Genomic DNA, 16807 nt, shown 5'->3' on the forward strand with positions numbered 1-16807 from the left:
ATTTTTGGGACAGAGAGAGACATAGCATGAACGGGGGAGGGGCAGAGAAAGAGGGAGACACAGAATCGGAAACAGGCTCCAGGCTCTGAGCCATCAGCCCAGAGCCTGACGCGGGGCTCGAACTCACGGACCGCGAGATCGTGACCTGGCTGAAGTCGGACGCTTAACCGACTGCGCCACCCAGGCGCCCCAACAGACCTTTGAGTTACAGGCCAGAAAGACCAATCTGATTCCTGCTGTCTGTTCCCACTCTCATCCGAGGATGCTTCAAGCCTGACATCTAAAAATCTCACTGGCAGCCCTGGGAGACACGGGGTTTGTAGTTTGCTATAACCATTAACCCATATGTTTCTTGTTTCTGTAAAAGTACCTCTTATTCATTACCTGATTGCTTACTGAACAAAACAGACTCTATAGGATGGCTAAACACCACTTGTCATATGGTGAAGGCCTCAAACGACTCTCAAAATAGCATTATGTTATCAAATACGAGAAGTAACTCGAATGCGGGAAACAGTTCTACAAAATAGAATGGCATTATACATTTTAGCTGCTGCACGAGGCGGAACTTACATTCTCCTAAAAACAAAATGCTGGGGCGCCGGGGTGGCTCAGTCAGTTAAGTATCCGACTCTCGGTTTCGGCTCAGGTCATGACCATGACCTCAGGGTTTCGTGAGTTCCAGTACTACATCCAGCTCTGCTGACGGTGCAGAACCCGCTTGGGATTCTCTCTCTCTCTGCCCCTCCCCTACTCATGCTGTCCCTGTCCCTCTCAAAATGAATAAATAAACTTAAAAAATTTAAAAACAAAACAAACAACCCCCCCCCCCACCCCCAAACGCTGTATATACATTCCAGACTACCGCAAAAATATTTCTGGGTTTCTAATTGACTTAAATACTCAAATTGGCGCATTAAACAGTCCCTCTTTCTCCTTGAATGATTGGTTAAACATCTAGATTGGAGGACCTTTGTCAGCTACCGAAGGACTTTCCTTTGGGCTAATCTTGCTAGTTATTCTAATTATGTTTTGCTGTTTTCTCCCGTGTCTCTCTGCCTGGTCCCAAGACCCCATCTCTGCAATGACTTCAAGCCAACAGATGATCCTTTCTACTCAAGGAGGTGCATACACGTTGCCCATGTTGGATTCAGCTGCCTCTATGTTTTTGTCACTCCTCGGTATGTTCCCCGACTGACCAATATTGACTTATAGGTAGGGACGTCTCTGAGGCCCTCCACCTTCAGCCACCTTAAAGATTTAAGGGTCAAAACTGTTCAGGGGGGATATGATGAGGGAGCATGGGGCAAGCTGAGGGCAAAGTGCAGCTGACAGCACCCCCCCCCCCCAGGTGGGATGTGTGTGAAATTCCTCGGACACTCAAGAACAAAGGAAAGGGGTTAAAGTGCTTGCCATGGTGCTGTGGGAAACTGAGGCAAATAAAATGAAATTCCCTTACTGCCTCCAGCCCATTGCCAAATCCTTGAAACCGGCAGAGTGACCACCCTCTAGGGGCTCAGCTGCCTCCGTGATGACACTTTGCTAGGGGGCAAAAGAGAACCTTGGCTTAACATTGTCCCAACCTCCAGGATCCTGTAAGTCTACTTCCTTTAAGTCAACTGCCCCAGGACCTATGCTGGCAATCCTACTCCAAGCCTATGGCCCCTGATATGCATCTGAAGGCTCTCACGACTGAGGTTTTATTAAAAAGTTAACAGCTAACCCCTCAAGGTCCTGGAAACCTTGCTTCCAAAATACCTTAGAGACACTCTATCCCTGAGCCCCTCCCAACCCGAGGGTGTGTAATGAGTTCCCATCACGACCCCAGGGCCGCTCTTCCAGCCCACGGGTCCTGTCCTCGTGCTTTAATAAAATGACCTTCGTGCACCAAAGGCATCTTCAAGAATTCTTTCTTGGCCGGCGGCTCCGGACCACCCCGCCATCACCCCAAAACTTCGTCAACATAGCAGACCCCAAAGGGGTCTGTCACCTGGTCTCCTGGCCAGAGCAGGGCACAGGCCAGGCCTCTTACCTTTGTGTTTGTAAACAACTATGAGATTCTGGGTCTCCCGCTCTGGAACCAGCATAAGGGCTGCTTCTAAATGGGGCCAGGATGACATTGACTTCTCCCGCCCTGGGCTGCCCCGTTCCAGCTGCCCAGAGGGATTCTGGGCCTCGCCGATCTCTGCAGTGTTCTCTCCCATCACTTTGAGCCCGTCCTACAGGAAAAGAAGCGGAAGCTCAGAACTGGACCATGTCCTGCCTGAGATCTCACAGCCACACCTTGTCGTGTGATGGCCAAGTAGGGACAGAGGCCTGGGCACGTGCCTCAGGAGCACATCCCCAAGCTTTGTGGCCTTGGGCAAGCTGCCCGACCTTGCGCTCCCTTTTCCTGAGGCCACACTGAACATGGCTTTCCTTTCACTGGGGCTGCGGGGTGGCCAGGGTACGAAGCTCACAGCAGGCCTGACCAGCCAGGCAGCCTTCCCCAGAGGGCCTGGATCCTGGACTTACCTGAGGGCCCAGAGGTGTCATAAGGACCCCTCCTGGCGATTTCTTTTGTTTTCCTCCTGGCCCTTGCTGCTTGCCATCGTATGATACACTCACCATTTCCTTGTTTATTGTCTTTCTCCCCACTGGGCAGGGCCAAAGCTTTGTTCCTCATCTGTGGGATCCTAATCAGGCACGCAATGCTATTTACTAAGTGAATAAGTGGCTGTGGGGGAGGGCAGCCTGAGGCCAGTCAGAGGTGTGGTGATGCCGGGAGAGGTGATGGTGGCCCTGCCAGGGGAGGTGGGGCTGGAGGAGGAACTGATACGGCCCGGGTGGGTGTCGGGGAGGAGGAGGGTGATGGGGCAGACTGCTCAGTGGGGTGTTTGATGGGGAAGGCTGGCCCCTTGACAGACCACCCCCGCAGCTGGGGTCAGGCTGGGTCCCAGGCGTGACATCACTGCTGGGCAGAGCTGGCGCCTTGTCTCATCCCCCTCAACATCCTCTGGGCGAGGGTTTGGTGCTTAGCCCTGAGGTACGCCCATCCGCACCCCATCTTCCACTCTTCAAACTCCATACCCTCAACCCCCTCCTCCTGGAAGCCTTCCCTGATTCTCCTGCTCCTCACCTCCTCCTGCCCACGAATTCCTTCTTCCTCTATGCCTGCACCACTCACTCACTCAGGAAACTGTTCTGAGACTGGCCCTGGGTGCTGGCGCCATGGGGATGCAGAGATGACCGTGGCTCAAGGGACACAAACCTAGAAAGCAAATCACAGCCTGACTTCAAACCCAGGCAATGCATGAATGTTCTTTTAAAGAAAGTTATTTCTCGTGGATCCTGGAGTGGTCCTCCATCACTTTTATTACAGTGTTTCTTTTTGTTTTTTAATGTTTTTATTTATTTTCGAGACCGAGAGAGACAGAGCATGGGTGGGGGAGGGGCAGAGAGAGAGCCCTCATTGGACTTTCCGTCTCTATGAACTTGGCTACTCCCGCTCCAGGTGCTGCATATGAGTGAACCCTACTGTATTTGTCCTTTGGTGATGGGCTTTCACTTGCTATAATGTCCTCAAGGTTCGTGCACGTTGTAGCAGGAGTCAGAATTTCCTTTTTTTTTTTTTTTTTTATCCCCCAAGTAAACTCTACCCCCAACATGGGGCTCAAACCCACGACTCTGACTCCAAGATCAAGAGTCGCACGCTCCCCTGACTGAGACAGTCAGGCGCCCCAGAATTTCCTTCCTTTTTAAGGCTGAATAGTACCCTATTGTACGTACACACCACATTTTGCTTTTCCATTCATTCATTCATCCACGGGCATCAGAGGCTGTTTTCACCTTTTCGCTATTGTGAATAACGCTGCTTCGTGCACGAGTATCTGTTCCAGTTCTCGTTCTCGCTTGTGTTGGGTGTGTACCCAGGTACGGAATTGCTGTAATTGTATGTTTAACTTGGGGCTTATTTCTAAGGCGATTGTTCAGATGCATCCTAAATAGGATTAGAGCCGATTTATTTTTTAATTCATAGATTCAACACCCACTAAATTTGAACCGCTCATACTTTGCAAGATTATGTCCTGAGACTCCAGTGACACACCCAACAGCTGCACCATCCAGTGGGGCTGAGCTTGAGCCACGAGTGGCTATGGAGTTCTGGAACGTGGCTGACTGCACTTAGATGTTCTGTGTGCTGAAATACACCTGTATTTCTTTCTTCTTTCTTTTCTTTTCTTTTCTTTCCTTTTCTTTCTTTCTTTCTTTCTTTCCTTTTATTTCTTTTCTTTCTTTCTTTCTTTCTTTCTTTCTTTCTTTCTTTCTTTCTTTCTTTCTTTCTTTTTTTCTTTCTGGAACGTGGCTGACTGCATTTAGATGTTCTGTGTGCTGAAATACACCTGTAATTTCTTTCTTCTTTTTCTTTTCTTTCTTTCTTTCCTTCTTTCTTTCTCTTTCTCTCTTTCTTTCTTTCTGGAACGTGGCTGACTGCATTTAGATGTTCTGTGTGCTGAAATACACCTGTATTTCTTTCTTCTTTCTTTTTCTTTCTTTTTTTAAATTTATGAGAGAAAAAGCGCATGTGAGCAGGGGAGGAGAGAGAGAATCCAAGCAGACTCCGCACTGACAGTGTGGAGTCCAATGTGGGGCTCAAACTCATAAACCGAGATCATGACCTGAGCCAAGATCAGGAGTCGGACGCTTAACCGACTGAGCCACCCAGGCACCGCAAAATACACCGGTATTTCAAAGACTTAATACGGAGGAGAGATCTTATTAGTAACATTTATGTTGAGTACACGTCAAAATGATAATGTCTGGGCTGTCCTGGGTTCAAGAAACTATAGCATTAAAACAACATTTGTTTCGTTTCACTTTTTAAAATGTGAGCCCCTGGAGAATCCAACATGGCATGTCTGACTTGCATTGTCTTCCTGCTGGATGCTTAACCTACCAGATTAATCCAGGTGCTTTCCCAGCCTAGAGGAGCCGCCTAGAGCTCAGAAGACTTGGCTGGTCCTCTTATTTATTTTTAATTGAGGTGAAGTTCACATAATATACAATTAACCATTTTATTTTATTTATTTTTTAATGTTTATTTTTGGGAGAGAGAGAGACAGAGTGTGAGCTGGGAAGGAGCAGAGAGAGAGGGAGACCCAGAATCTGAAGCAAGCTCCAGGCTCTGAGCTGTCAGCACAGAGCCCGACGTGGGGCTCGAACCCACGAACTGTGAGATCATGACCTGAGCCGAAGTCAGTTGCTTAACTGCCTGAGCCATCCAGGCGCCCCAAGCCATTTTAAAGTATACAGTTCCAAGTGGCACTTAGCACAGTCACGGTGTTGGACCACCCCCACCTCTGTCCGGATTTCGACTTTCTCATCCCCTAGAAAAACACGCCCGTTAAATAATCACTCACCATTCTCTCCTCCCTCAGCCCCTGACAACCACTAACCTGCTTCCTGTCTCTGGATTTGCCTACTCTAGACACCTCATTTAAAAGGAATAACACAGTAGGTGACCTTTTAGGATCGCCTTCTCTCACTGTCCTCCGGGCTCATCCATGTCGGAGCAGGTGTCAGAACCTCAGTCCTTTTTATGGTTGACTACCACCCTGTCGTGTGGGTATGCCACCATGTGGGTGCCATCATCTGCTGACGGATGACTGGCTTGTTTCTGCCGTAGCTACTTGAGTAACGCTGCAGCGGACATTTGTGTATACTTTCTGCGTGGTTGTATTGTTTTCATTTCCTGGAATTGCTGAGTCACATGCTAACGGCTGCTTCTTCTTGTCTTTTTATTTATTTTTATTAGTATTACTTTTTTAAATGGGAGATCAAGAAGATCCCTTTCCAATTTTTTTTTTAATGTTCATTTATGTATTGTTGAGAGAGACAGAGCGCAAGCGGGGGAGGAGCAGAGAGAGACGGAGACAGAATCCGAAGCAGGCTCCGGGCCCCGAGCTGTCAGCACAGAGCCCGATGCAGAGCTCGAACTCACAAACAGTGAGCTCATGACCTGAGCTGAAGTCGGATGCTCAACCGACGGAGCCACCCAGGTGCTCCAATAAATAATTTTAAATGCTATTTTTGAAAAGAAAAAAAAAAAGTTGCTTTTGTAGTAAAAAAAATTTTTTGATATTATGAATATGACTGCAGAATTCACCTATTCAAAATAAATCGAGACATCTAATTTGTTAGAAACCCCCAAGCTTGGGGGGTACTGGGGTGGGAGCAGTTTTCTATAAGGTAACGGTGTTTCCTGTAGGAAAATTCCAGAAGCTCTTCCCTAGGCAATCCATCTATGCTTCCACGTTCATCTGACACTTCTTAGACACTGCCCATGAGGTGACTGAGGGAGAGTCTAGGGTGGAGGGGGCCGAGGGGGGTCTCAGGGCTGGGGGAGAGAGAGGAAGGAACGAAGCCTACGCTCCACACACTCCCGGCAGGTGCCGGGAGGCAGAAGGCGGGAGCTATGGAAGGTTCTTGAGCTCAGCCCTGTCTGGACCACAGGATGGCTTTGCTGAGGTGACAAGCATGGGAGCTTGATCACGGAAGGTGTGGAAACAGTCTGGGGCTCTGAGGCCCACCCTGTCCGTGCCCTATGTGACCTGGGAGGAACAAAGGCAAGGTGCCAGACTGCACAACTGACCCACACGGCCTGGTGTCTGTCCTCTGACCTCCCTGAGGGTCTCAAAGGCAGGAATGGAGTCTGTGAACTCGTGTCACTATTCTTCAAAGCCGGCTGCCAGACACTGTGTCTGTCCTGGAGGAGGCTGCCTAGGCTCATGGAAATGTCAAGTGCCTGTCTTTGCTCTGGGCTGACATCACCTCTGCGTGGGAACAAAGTGCGTGCTCATGCCGAGCCTGTCTGGTTTGGCAGTGATCTGTGTTCTTGTTTGGTTTCAAAATAGGGGGCCCAGAAGGCAAAACCATGAAAGATGCCCTTGTTGGAAGAAATGTCCAGGAGCCCAGCTGATGGCCTCCCTCTGGGCTTTGGCTGAGAAGAGGCAAGAGGCACACACCCAGTCCCCAACGTCTGGGTTCCTAGGGGAGGCTGGAGGCCCCCCTGCTACCTGGGAAGCCCCAGGTAGAGCCCTCATTATACGACTTTATCGTGGGGGGTGGGGAGTGGGGGGGAAAGGGGCAGCAATCTCGGCTAACGCTCTTGTAACACAGCGCAGTCCATTTCCACATTTGCCGGGAAGGGCCATTCTCACTTCTCATAGCTTTGGCGACTCAGCATGTCAGGCGATCTTATGAAGAAGTCGGTTGGATCCTCATATTACAGACGAGGCAACAGAGGCTCAGCATGAGCAAGCAACTTGTCCAAGGTCACGCAGGTCATCCCAAACTCATTTAACATACATGTGAGGGGCTCCTATGTGGCTGGCACTGACCTTGGGGCTCGGACCCAACGGAATAAGGTAGACAAAGTTCCCCCTCTCACAGCGTGGACATCTTCGTGGGTGAGAGAGACAACACAGGTAAACAAGCCAGAACGTCAAGAGTTTCTGTGAAGCGGATTAAACAGGGAGATGTGGCCGGATGTGGCTGGCGTGGGACCAGGGCAGGCCTCTGTCAGGAGGCAGCATTTGAGCTGAGGTCTGAATGACAGGAAGGAGCCAGCCATGTAAAGAGCCCAATCAGGTGCGTTTCCCTAGGACGTTCCGGAGCCCGAGTGGCCCCCGACGGGTCTCACTACCAGCGTCAGCAGCGGTGGGATCCCCCGCCAACAGGTGCATCGTGGAGTCGGCTCTGCGGTCCAGCTGCAGGGCCAGTCGGTGAGAACTCGAGGGACCAGATGAAGGCTGGAAACAGGAGAACAAATCCTAGTGAGGATGGCCCGAGACAGTCCACGGAGCTCCTGGTGTTGCCGGGTGTCCCCACTGCCTGCTCACCTGCCTCGGGTCCCGGGATGAACGGCAGCTCGCGAAGGCCTAGCGCTTCTGGTCTGATCCCGGCCAGAGCCCCAAACAAGCCTCAGTTCTGTCCTGTGAGGGGACCAGATGTCTTCAAGGGACAGGTGGACACAGGCGGTGGCTGGGCTTTCTCTGGTTCTATTTGATCCAGGCCCCGGGGAAACAGTGCTCTCCCCAGTGAGGTGGTGGGGGGGATGGTTAAAGGTCAAGGCTGGAGGGAGGGGGGGCCCTGCTGGCTTGGCCCAGCGCCGGCCTTGGCCGTCTGCCTGCCTTGTGCGTCAGCGCGGGCCTGCGGCCTCGCAGCTTTGCCTGGCTGCCCTGGTTCTCCTCCTGGAACTGTCCCTTGCCGTGTCTGAAATCCTAAGATTCCTCAGCTACCCCTCTCTGCTTCACGGCTTAATCCACCAAAGGGAACCAGGAGGCTGACCCGGTGCCCCTTTCGGCCCCAGGAGGCAGGTTCAAGTGGACTGAATGACACCGAGGGTGGGGAACAGGGAACACAAAGCCGGCAGAGGGCAGTGCCTTGCCCCCACTTCTGGGACAGAGCAGGTGCTACAAGAGACCCAGGGGCCTAGGGCTTGGCTAGGGCCACTTGTGGCAGGGATTAAGTCCACCTGTCTGTGCCTCAGTCGCTCTGAGAGAAGGTACACACACCACCTCCCTCTCAGGGTGCTGGGCTGACACCGGCCTCCAGAAGGACTCGGGGGCCAGCAGTGCTATGGGCCTCCCGAGGGACAGCTGGAGAAGCTGAGGAGGGGGAGAGAGCCTGGAAGACGGTTCTGCAGGCTCTCGGCCCAGAGCCCCTTCCCGGCAGAGGGGCGGGGGCATCGGGAGCCTCAGACGCCACCATCTAAACCCTGACCTTTTGCTTTTGTTTCTAAGCAGACGCTCTTGTTAGAGGAGGAAGTTCTTAATTCCTATAAAGCAGGAAGAGGCCAGTATTTATGGAAAGTCCTCCACCCAAACAAAACCAAAACAAAGCAGAGCAACTCCCTGGATGTCCACGAACTGCTGACAGGGGGAGGGCAGTGTCCTAGTGACCTGCAGCTCTGTCGGCCACACCACTGCCCACAGGGCCTAGAGAACGGTCACCCTCTCCGGATGTGCGGGGACAGGGATGCCAGACAACCTAGCGCTCTCCCCTTGGGCGGTGAGGCTGGCAGGCCAGGTCCCACCAGAAGGCTGGGCCTCGCATCCGCGCTCTGCCACCGCCCAGCAAGTGAGCTGGGGCCGCCGGCTGCCGACGGGGACGGGGAGGCTCCACTTCCCGAGGCCGCGGCGACGGGAGGCCTCAGTAACTGCACTTTTTTTTTTTTAATTTTTATTTTTAGAGAAACAGAGGGAGGGAGCAGGGGAGAGAGAATCTCAAGCGGGCTCCACGCTCACCACAAGGCCTGACGCAGGGCTTGATCTCACGGCCCTGGGATCAGGACCTGAGCCGAAATCAAGAGTCAGATGCCCTACGGATGGCGCCAGCCCGGCGCCCCCGAAGCACTGTAAACGCACGTTGTGCAAGACCACCAGGAATAAAGGCATATCCTTCCTTTATTGCAGTAAAAAAGTGATTCTATTTCTAGAACCAAACAGCATCACAGAGACATTCCGAGGAGCCTGACGAGAAAAGAACGCTCTTTGTTCGCAAGCCCTTGTGTCACCTGCGCAACAGACACAGCTCCGTGGTCAGGGTCCCCGCCAAGAGGCGCCGGTCCTCCTCGGGCACGGCCCCCTCGGAAACTGCCCCCTGCCCCCCCAGCACAGCACCCTGGGCCCCGCTTGGCCGCGGGGAGCACCGCAGAACGAGCAGGGCCTCGGCACTGGCCTCCGATCATCCGGAATCCGGGCACCCTGGAGACCGCACGCGGCGGCGGTCCCTGGTGAGCTGGGTCTGGGGCGTCGTGGGCCAGGGGCCTGGGAGCCGGGGCAGGGCAGAGGGGTCCGGGGAGGCCTCAGACCTCGGAGAAAAGGTCTGAGTGCGGCTCCATCACCCACTGTGGGAGTCGGGCGGGCGGTGGGCCTCCTGCCTCCTCTTCCCCAAGCGGGGGGCGGCACTCCCGGCCCACAGCCCTGGCGGTGGCCTCTGCCCACCGACAGCAGAGAGCATGTGTGATACGGTCTCAGGGCCTGGGCCGGTCTGCTCCTGTCCCTAAGTGTCTGTCAAAGCGGTGCGTGTCTCTGAAGCCCTCGGTCACCCGCGGCAGCTGGTATCCAAAACCTCTTCCCTTCTGGAAGTGTTCCCCACTGTTCTTTCAAACGAGCCCCCAGGCCTGACTCGTGACCTGTTTTTTCCTTACAGCCGATAGAACTTGTCGTTGGCGGTAAAGCCGGCTAATTTTAGCAGCTCCCCGGTCCGGGGCCTTCCTCAGCCCGGGAAGGGAGACAGCAGAGCCAGCTCACCCCGACCCAGGGCCTCCCCGTTCCTGGATGGGCCTGACGAGAGCGGCCACCGTCCCCGCTCGGTCTGCGCGCATCCTGCCCCCTCTGGGGGGCTCCTGTTGGATCAGTTCCCTCTCGTTCCTTTCCACCGGACCTGCCCCTGTGCAGGCCACCCCCAGGCTCCCGGCGCTTCCCCTGGTCTCCCCGAACATTTGCCGCTGAAAACCACCCGGGCAGGCCCAGGGACGGGGGCAGGCTTTGAAGGTGCAGATGCCAACCAGGGTTCCACGCCGGAGGCTGAAGAAGAAAGGGGGGGGTGGGGGGGGACACCGCCCACTGGTGAGGGGGCAGTCGCAGTGGCCACGGGCTCTTCCAGGGGGAAGATGGTGGCCTCAAGAAAGCCGTGGCTGCCGGGCTCGTGGCATGCAGGGTCGCAGGAGAACTCTCCACGCTCCGTCCCAAGTGGCAGGCTTGTGGGCCAGCGCGGCTCCTGCACTGAGCCAGTGTTCTGAGACCGCAGTGGTCCTGAGTCTGCCTGAGGAAGTGGCCTTCAGCCCTCTGTGCGGTGACAAGTCTGCACTGGTGCTCTCTCAGAGAATGTTCTCTGCAGCACCAAGCACTGTGGGCTGAGAGTATGGTGCAGGCTCAGGACCGGGCACACCGGCCCCCATGGGCACAGGCAAGTGGTAGGAAAAGGACCATCCCGCCCCAGAGCTGGGCCCCCTTGTCCCCATGCAAGGTCCTGCGTGGGCCACATTCCCCGGTCAGGGCTATGGCGCCGTCATCACACTCTGCTCGCCATGGTCCACGCTCCAGAGACGGTAAAACTCGGCAAAGTCCACGTAGGGCTCGACCCGGCCATCCTCCCCGGGCGGGAGCGAGTGGGCAGGCCGGGAGCGGAAGAGGCCCCCGTCTGAGCTGGAGCTGCTGCTCTGGGTGTGCGTGTTGGTGGACTGCAGGGTCAGGGTCGGGCTCTGGCTGTGGGGACAGGGGAGACTCAGTCAGGGACCCTGGCTTCTACCCTACGACAGAGAGGCCCCTGCCTCAGCCGGCCCCTCAGGCCACAAGAGCCAGACCAGCCAGAGGTTCTTAGGAGCTACTGACAAAAAAAAAAATAAAAATAAAAAAAATCAAATGTCTTTTCCAAGCTCTAGCTATAGGTGGCTACTTAAGTTAACTGGAATTTGGGACACCTGGGTGGCTCAGTCGGTTGCGGGTCTGACTTCGGCTCAGGCCTGATCTCACGGTTCGTGAGTACAAGCCCCAAGTCAGGCTCTGTGCTGACCGCTCAGAGCCTGGAACCTGCTTTGGATTCTGTGTCTTCCTCTCTCCCTCGCTCTGCTCTTCCCCCACTCGTGCTCTGTCTCTCTCTCTCAAAAGTAAACATTAAAGGGGCGCCTGGGTGGCTCAGTCGGTTAAGCACCAATTTCAGCTCAGGTCATTATCTCATGGTTCCTGAGCTCAAGCCCCGCGTCAGGCTCTGTGCTGACATCTTGGAGCCTGGAACCTGCTTCAGATTCTGTGTCTCCTTCTCTCTCTGCCCCTCCCCCACTCACACTGTGTCTCTCTCTCTCTCTCTCTCTGTGTGTGTCTCTCTCTCAAAAATAAACATTAAAAAAAAAAAGTTAACTAGAACTTAATAGAATGGATCACCCGGTTCAAGGGCTTGATGGCCACACACCTTAGTGGCTCCCGTATAGGACACGGGACGTTCCCACCCTCAGAGCCGCACTAAGCTAGAGGGGGTCCATTCCAGCTTCTCCAGATCCCACTGATCACAGCCAGGAAGGATTCTTCTCCCAAAAAACTCACTCACTCCTTCTTTCCCTCACACTGGCTGGGTAGGGATGGGCCCCTGTCGTCAGAGCTCCCTGGGCGGCCCCCCCACCCCACCCCCCGTCACAGAACGCCTAACAGCCGGGTATCACCTGCCCTCCTGCCCACTCCCAGCACTGCCCAGCCCCCAGCACCAGCCCGCCCACAGTGGGCCCTGACTAGTGCTCAGATGCAGGGCCCCAAGGAGTCAGAGGTACGGAAGGACGGCTGGCTCTCCTGCCTGCCCTGTGACCACTGCTATCACACTCTGCCTCTGTGGGCACCGCTCACCCTGCAGGGGTGGCGCCCCCCCCCCCCCCCCTCAACACACTCACGATGCCTGCCGCTCAGCAGCCTGGCAGGACCCCTGGGCGCACAGGGGTGGGAGCAGGGGCACGTGGGGGCGGGGAGATGGGAAGGCCCCCTGGGAGGCAGTGGCCACTCCCTCCCAAAGGGCCTTTCCGATTGGCCGCATCCTCTGAGTGGGCTGGCTGTGGCATCCCTGTTATTCTGTGCCGGGCTGGAATGTGGAAACCGGAGCCCTGGGTCCCCTGGCGGGGTGGGGGGTGGGGGTGTGGACATTCCACGGAAGTGGGGGGGGGGGGGAGGGACACCAGACCTGTGAGGCAGGTCTGTGGTGAGGAGGGGCCAGCCCACTCACTCCTGGGCTCCCGGCCTCCCGCTGCCTCCACCGCTCCCCCTGCTTTCAACTAGACAACTCCCTTTAAAGCTAAAATGAGACACTTCAGTCAGAGCACCAGCTCTGGCAAGCAGCAAGCCGGGACAGGCCAGACAATGTCCCCCAAGCACGACGCCACCGGGGAGGCAGACCTGCATCGCGTGCTCCAAGACGGGCAAAGATGAGAAAAGAGAAAAGAACAGAACCTTCCCATAAGTGAAAACTAATCTGTGGGACCCACAGGAAAACACGACCAGCGGGCTGCCTGCATCGGCGACCCGTCTCCTCCCAGCCCCCCTCATCTGCTCTGCCCCTGAACCTCCACCCCTCCCAGGCCCGGCTTCAGTGAGCTGTGGGAACCCACAGGGCTGCGTCCTCCGGCCTCTACATCTGGGGGAAGCCCGGGGAAGGGGCCGGGGAATTTGAGAGGTACGGGACACTAGCGCACCCCACCCAACGTGGCTCGGCCGGGACTCGGCCCCACGGCCGTTCGTGTCCAGGTCCGAGGGCCCTCCCGGGAGGCAGGCCCGAGGGCGCCCGGGGTGAGGTGAGGGCTTACTTGGTGAGGGTGGGGGTGGCCTCATCCAGGGTGGAGGCGCTGTGGGCCCCATTGACCAGCTGGCCCTGGGAGGGCATGACGAGGGAGAGGGTCACGCTGGTCTTGCTGGTGCTCTGGGCGCTGGAGTACGGCACGGACACGGGATACACGCGGCCTCCTGTAGCTCAGAGAGAGAGAGAGCAGTGGGCTGCAGGCAGCAGCTGGTGGGGGGGGGGGGGATCCCTGGGGTGGTGGGAACAGGGCTACTACAGAGCCTAATAGGAACAGCGTCTGAGGGGCCGAGGAGGGAGGCTTGGCTCTCTGCCCCTTGGGACAGCTAAGGGACAGGGACGTCTGTCTCACGGCAGACTCTTCCAGGCGGGCAGGGGGATCCTCTCGGCAACAAAGCACGGCCGCTGCTCAAAGCGGGAAGAGTGAGTGCCGAGCAGGCTCAAGGAAAGGGTTACTGCCCGGCTTCCCACGACGCTTTCAGCCAAGGGGTAGGCTGAGGTCGGCCCAATGAAAATATGGTTGCAATAACAACAAGCTAGAGAAAACTCCAGTAACCCCAGTGTCCGTGGGAGAACAAATCCATCTGTGCTGCCTGCGCGCTAAGGCTGGCTCGTTTCAAAAAAGAAAAGGAAGCGCAGCCCCTAGGAACCGATGGTCGTGACACTGAGCAGCGCTGGGAGAGACACAAAAAAGAACCACCGCCTCTCTTCCCGAGCAAGCCCACTGCAGAATTACAAAGGCAGAAAAGAAAGCATCTCGCCCCACCCCCGACACTGTCCAGGGTCAGAGCCAGGTTTCGGGGTACCCTCTGACCACAGGCCTGACCTCGCCTCTGTCTCTTCCTTCTAGAACCTCAGTTCTTCAGTAGAAGGGACGCCATCTGTCTCTAGGGTTTTAGGGACTAAAGGAACTACATGGGTAGAGTGCCAGGCACACACCAGTGGCAGCCGTCACCCCTGTTATGTGGCTTCGAGGCTTGGCAAAGCGCTTGTCCACACACTCAGGTCTTTAGGAGGTAGGCGGGCAGGTGCTATAATCCACATTCACAGGCAAAAGGGAAAAAAAAAAAAGCTGAACTCAGCTCGGAGAGGCTTAAAGTCAGAGAGCCCGGATTGTAGCCAGGCCAGGCCTCTGGCTCCGTGTCCACTGCCGGCAGCAAAGCCCCCCACAGCCCCAGCCGGCTTCCTCCCACGGCCTCCTGTCCATGCTGTGCGCATACCTGGGGCCGGGGATGCTGCGGGCTGGCTCATCTCGCCTAGTGGGTAGCCGAAGTTCCTCACCAGCAAGGTCATGTCCTCGTGCCTGGGGCAGAACTTGGCACGCTCCCCGCCACTGGCAAAGGTGTCACCGTGGATGCGCTTCACCCGGTCCACCACGGCCTGGGCCACCGCATCCAGGGAAGTCTGCTTGGCGAACTCAGTGTCGATCATGGCGGCGATCTCCTGGAGGAGGGGGGTGAACCTGGTGAGGAGTGGGGTGGGGCCCCTGGACTGTGGGCCACAACTCCAGAGCCTAATCAGGATGCTTACGGGGCATCAGCCAAACAGGTGAAGGAAGTCACCACCAGTCAAGCCTGTAAGCCGAGCTTTTCAAGGTATTCAGGATAATTCTTCTGGAACTTTCTCATTAGTAAAGGTGTGACCTTGTGATTTCTCCGAGTATTGGCCTCCACACCAAAACAATGGGGGCTAATGTCCACCTCGCTACGTTTTTAAGGGAATTAAAAAACACAATGGATGGGAGGACATTCTGGAGACCACTAAAAAGTGCCGTATGAATTGTCATTATTACTAAGCTTCCTTTCCTGGAACTTACTGTAGGCTATGATATGCCGTTTATACTAGAAAGTGGGAATACAGAGTGAAGGTGGGCCCTGTCCTCAGAGAAATCCACTATCCAGTTTTTTCTAGAACCCAGCAAAAGCCACTAGATAATTCTATGGCAAAAACCAAAACTAAAAAAATCACACTGACAATAAGATCACAAACACAAACTCCTCTACAGGATGGCTGGCCAGAGTCTCTTAGAAGTAAAGTAGGGGGGCTGGGGCAGGTCACAGAAAATGACTGAGCCCCATCCGGTGTGGGCTCGGCTCTGTCGCTGTCACTTCAGGCAAGACCCTGAACTCTGTGAGCCCCAAGTTCCTTGCCTCAATGTGTCAGTGAGCCCCTGCCTCCTGTGTTACAAGGCTACTGGCAGGGACGATAAGACAAAACAGGTGAAAAATCTTGACCACGGGTTATCAGGAGACAGGCATGAGTTTTCCGCGTGATTTTTAATTAGAAAGGACAAAGTAGAAAAGATTACTTTCCTATAGGAATTACAAATGGAAGGAGAAACACAGCCTGAATTTACTATCCAAGGTCAGGTAAAGGCAGCCTCCCTGCAAAACCATCCTGAAGTGACTGTCTCAAAGCCATGCTTTAGTGACAACGATCTGACACGTGTGTTCCAAGTGCAGCGAAAATAAGCAGCTCCCACTGGCTGGGGAACCTATCACACCTGGCCCTCAACACAATCCCCAAAAGCTAGGTGTTATCACCCCATCTCGGAGATGAGAAGCAAACTATAATCCGGGGGCACAGCTCAGAGGGGAGGGAAGGAGAGGGAGGGGAGGGGGCCGAGGGAGGCTGAGGCACAGGCCACAGCCCTCTGGGCTCTCGTCTTCCGTCCAGGGCCCTTCCCAGACAGACTTCAGAACAATTTGCCCATGGACATTCACTTCCTTCTCTCCCTCTTCCCTTCCGGCTGTGCTCAGCGCCGTGGGGACTGACCCTGCTTCAAGCCCAGAACAAGCACAGCTTTGGGTGGGATGGGTGTTCTTGGAGCTCTGAGCCTTTTCTCCCCCCGGCTTTGAATGCAGAGAAGCTGTCCAGGGCTGGCATTCGAGAGCTAGAGCTCTGGGTCCCGAAGCACTTTGGAGCCAAGCAGAAGGGCTGGCTGGGCCCCCGGGGGAGCTTGCCACCCTGCGGGCCGGCTGGCAGGGCTCTGCCCGGGCCCGGCTCACCTGGTTGGCCTGCCCAGGCCCGTGGGCTGCCTCCAGGGCCTTGTACAGCCCCTCCGACATCAGCACCAGGAAGCCGGTCACCCCCTCCAGGGGCTGTGCACCGTGGATCTCGGGTTCAGCAATGATAGGCTTGGACTTGGCGGCACTGTAGGAAGAGAGTTGGGGGAGAGCTGTGCTCAGAAGGGCCCCCAGAGGACATTTTTCTGCTAAGGGCAAGAATCTACCCAGAATGTAAACTAAAACGCACATCTGACAAGAGGAAAAGAAACAGGAAAGAGAAAACCAGGAAAAAAGACCTGTCTTCTGAGGGTGTCTTAAAGGAAAAGCTCTGAGGGCCAGGAAAGTGAGTGGGGCAGCTGGGTCAGGACAGCGAAGGTCGGGCATCCACTCCCGACCCTGGTCGACATCTCCTGTCCACAGAGCCTGTGCAGTGGCCATGAGGACGGCGAGAGGGGGTGGATCGCTTTCAGAAGCCCACTCCT

General features: G+C 55.3%; 2 protein-coding genes across 5 annotated transcripts in view; both read right to left on the bottom strand.

Annotated features, from left to right (window-relative positions):
- Positions 1-2637, bottom strand: part of MGAT3 (beta-1,4-mannosyl-glycoprotein 4-beta-N-acetylglucosaminyltransferase) — a 56205-nt gene extending 53568 nt beyond the window's left edge. Inside the window, exons 1-2 of the mRNA XM_058741229.1 lie at positions 2515-2637; positions 2033-2219 (exon numbers count right to left, since the gene is read on the bottom strand). The gene's annotated coding sequence lies outside the window, so the exon portion shown is untranslated. The remainder of the gene's footprint in view (positions 1-2032; positions 2220-2514) is intronic.
- Positions 2638-9445: 6808 nt separating this feature from the next.
- TAB1 (TGF-beta activated kinase 1 (MAP3K7) binding protein 1) overlaps positions 9446-16807 on the bottom strand; it is a 33487-nt gene continuing 26125 nt past the window's right edge. For 2 of the 4 annotated variants that reach the window (XM_058741241.1, XM_058741243.1), the window contains exons 8-11: positions 16326-16470; positions 14538-14760; positions 13328-13490; positions 9446-11252 (exon numbers count right to left, since the gene is read on the bottom strand). In XM_058741241.1, the coding sequence (XP_058597224.1) occupies positions 11045-11252; positions 13328-13490; positions 14538-14760; positions 16326-16470 (739 nt within the window). In that variant the 3' untranslated portion in view covers positions 9446-11044. The remainder of the gene's footprint in view (positions 11253-13327; positions 13491-14537; positions 14761-16325; positions 16471-16807) is intronic. The other 2 variants (XM_058741244.1, XM_058741242.1) reach the window with 1 other exon arrangement.

Source organism: Neofelis nebulosa, chromosome 8 (assembly GCF_028018385.1).
Source record: "Neofelis nebulosa isolate mNeoNeb1 chromosome 8, mNeoNeb1.pri, whole genome shotgun sequence".
Lineage (NCBI taxonomy): Eukaryota > Metazoa > Chordata > Mammalia > Carnivora > Felidae > Neofelis > Neofelis nebulosa.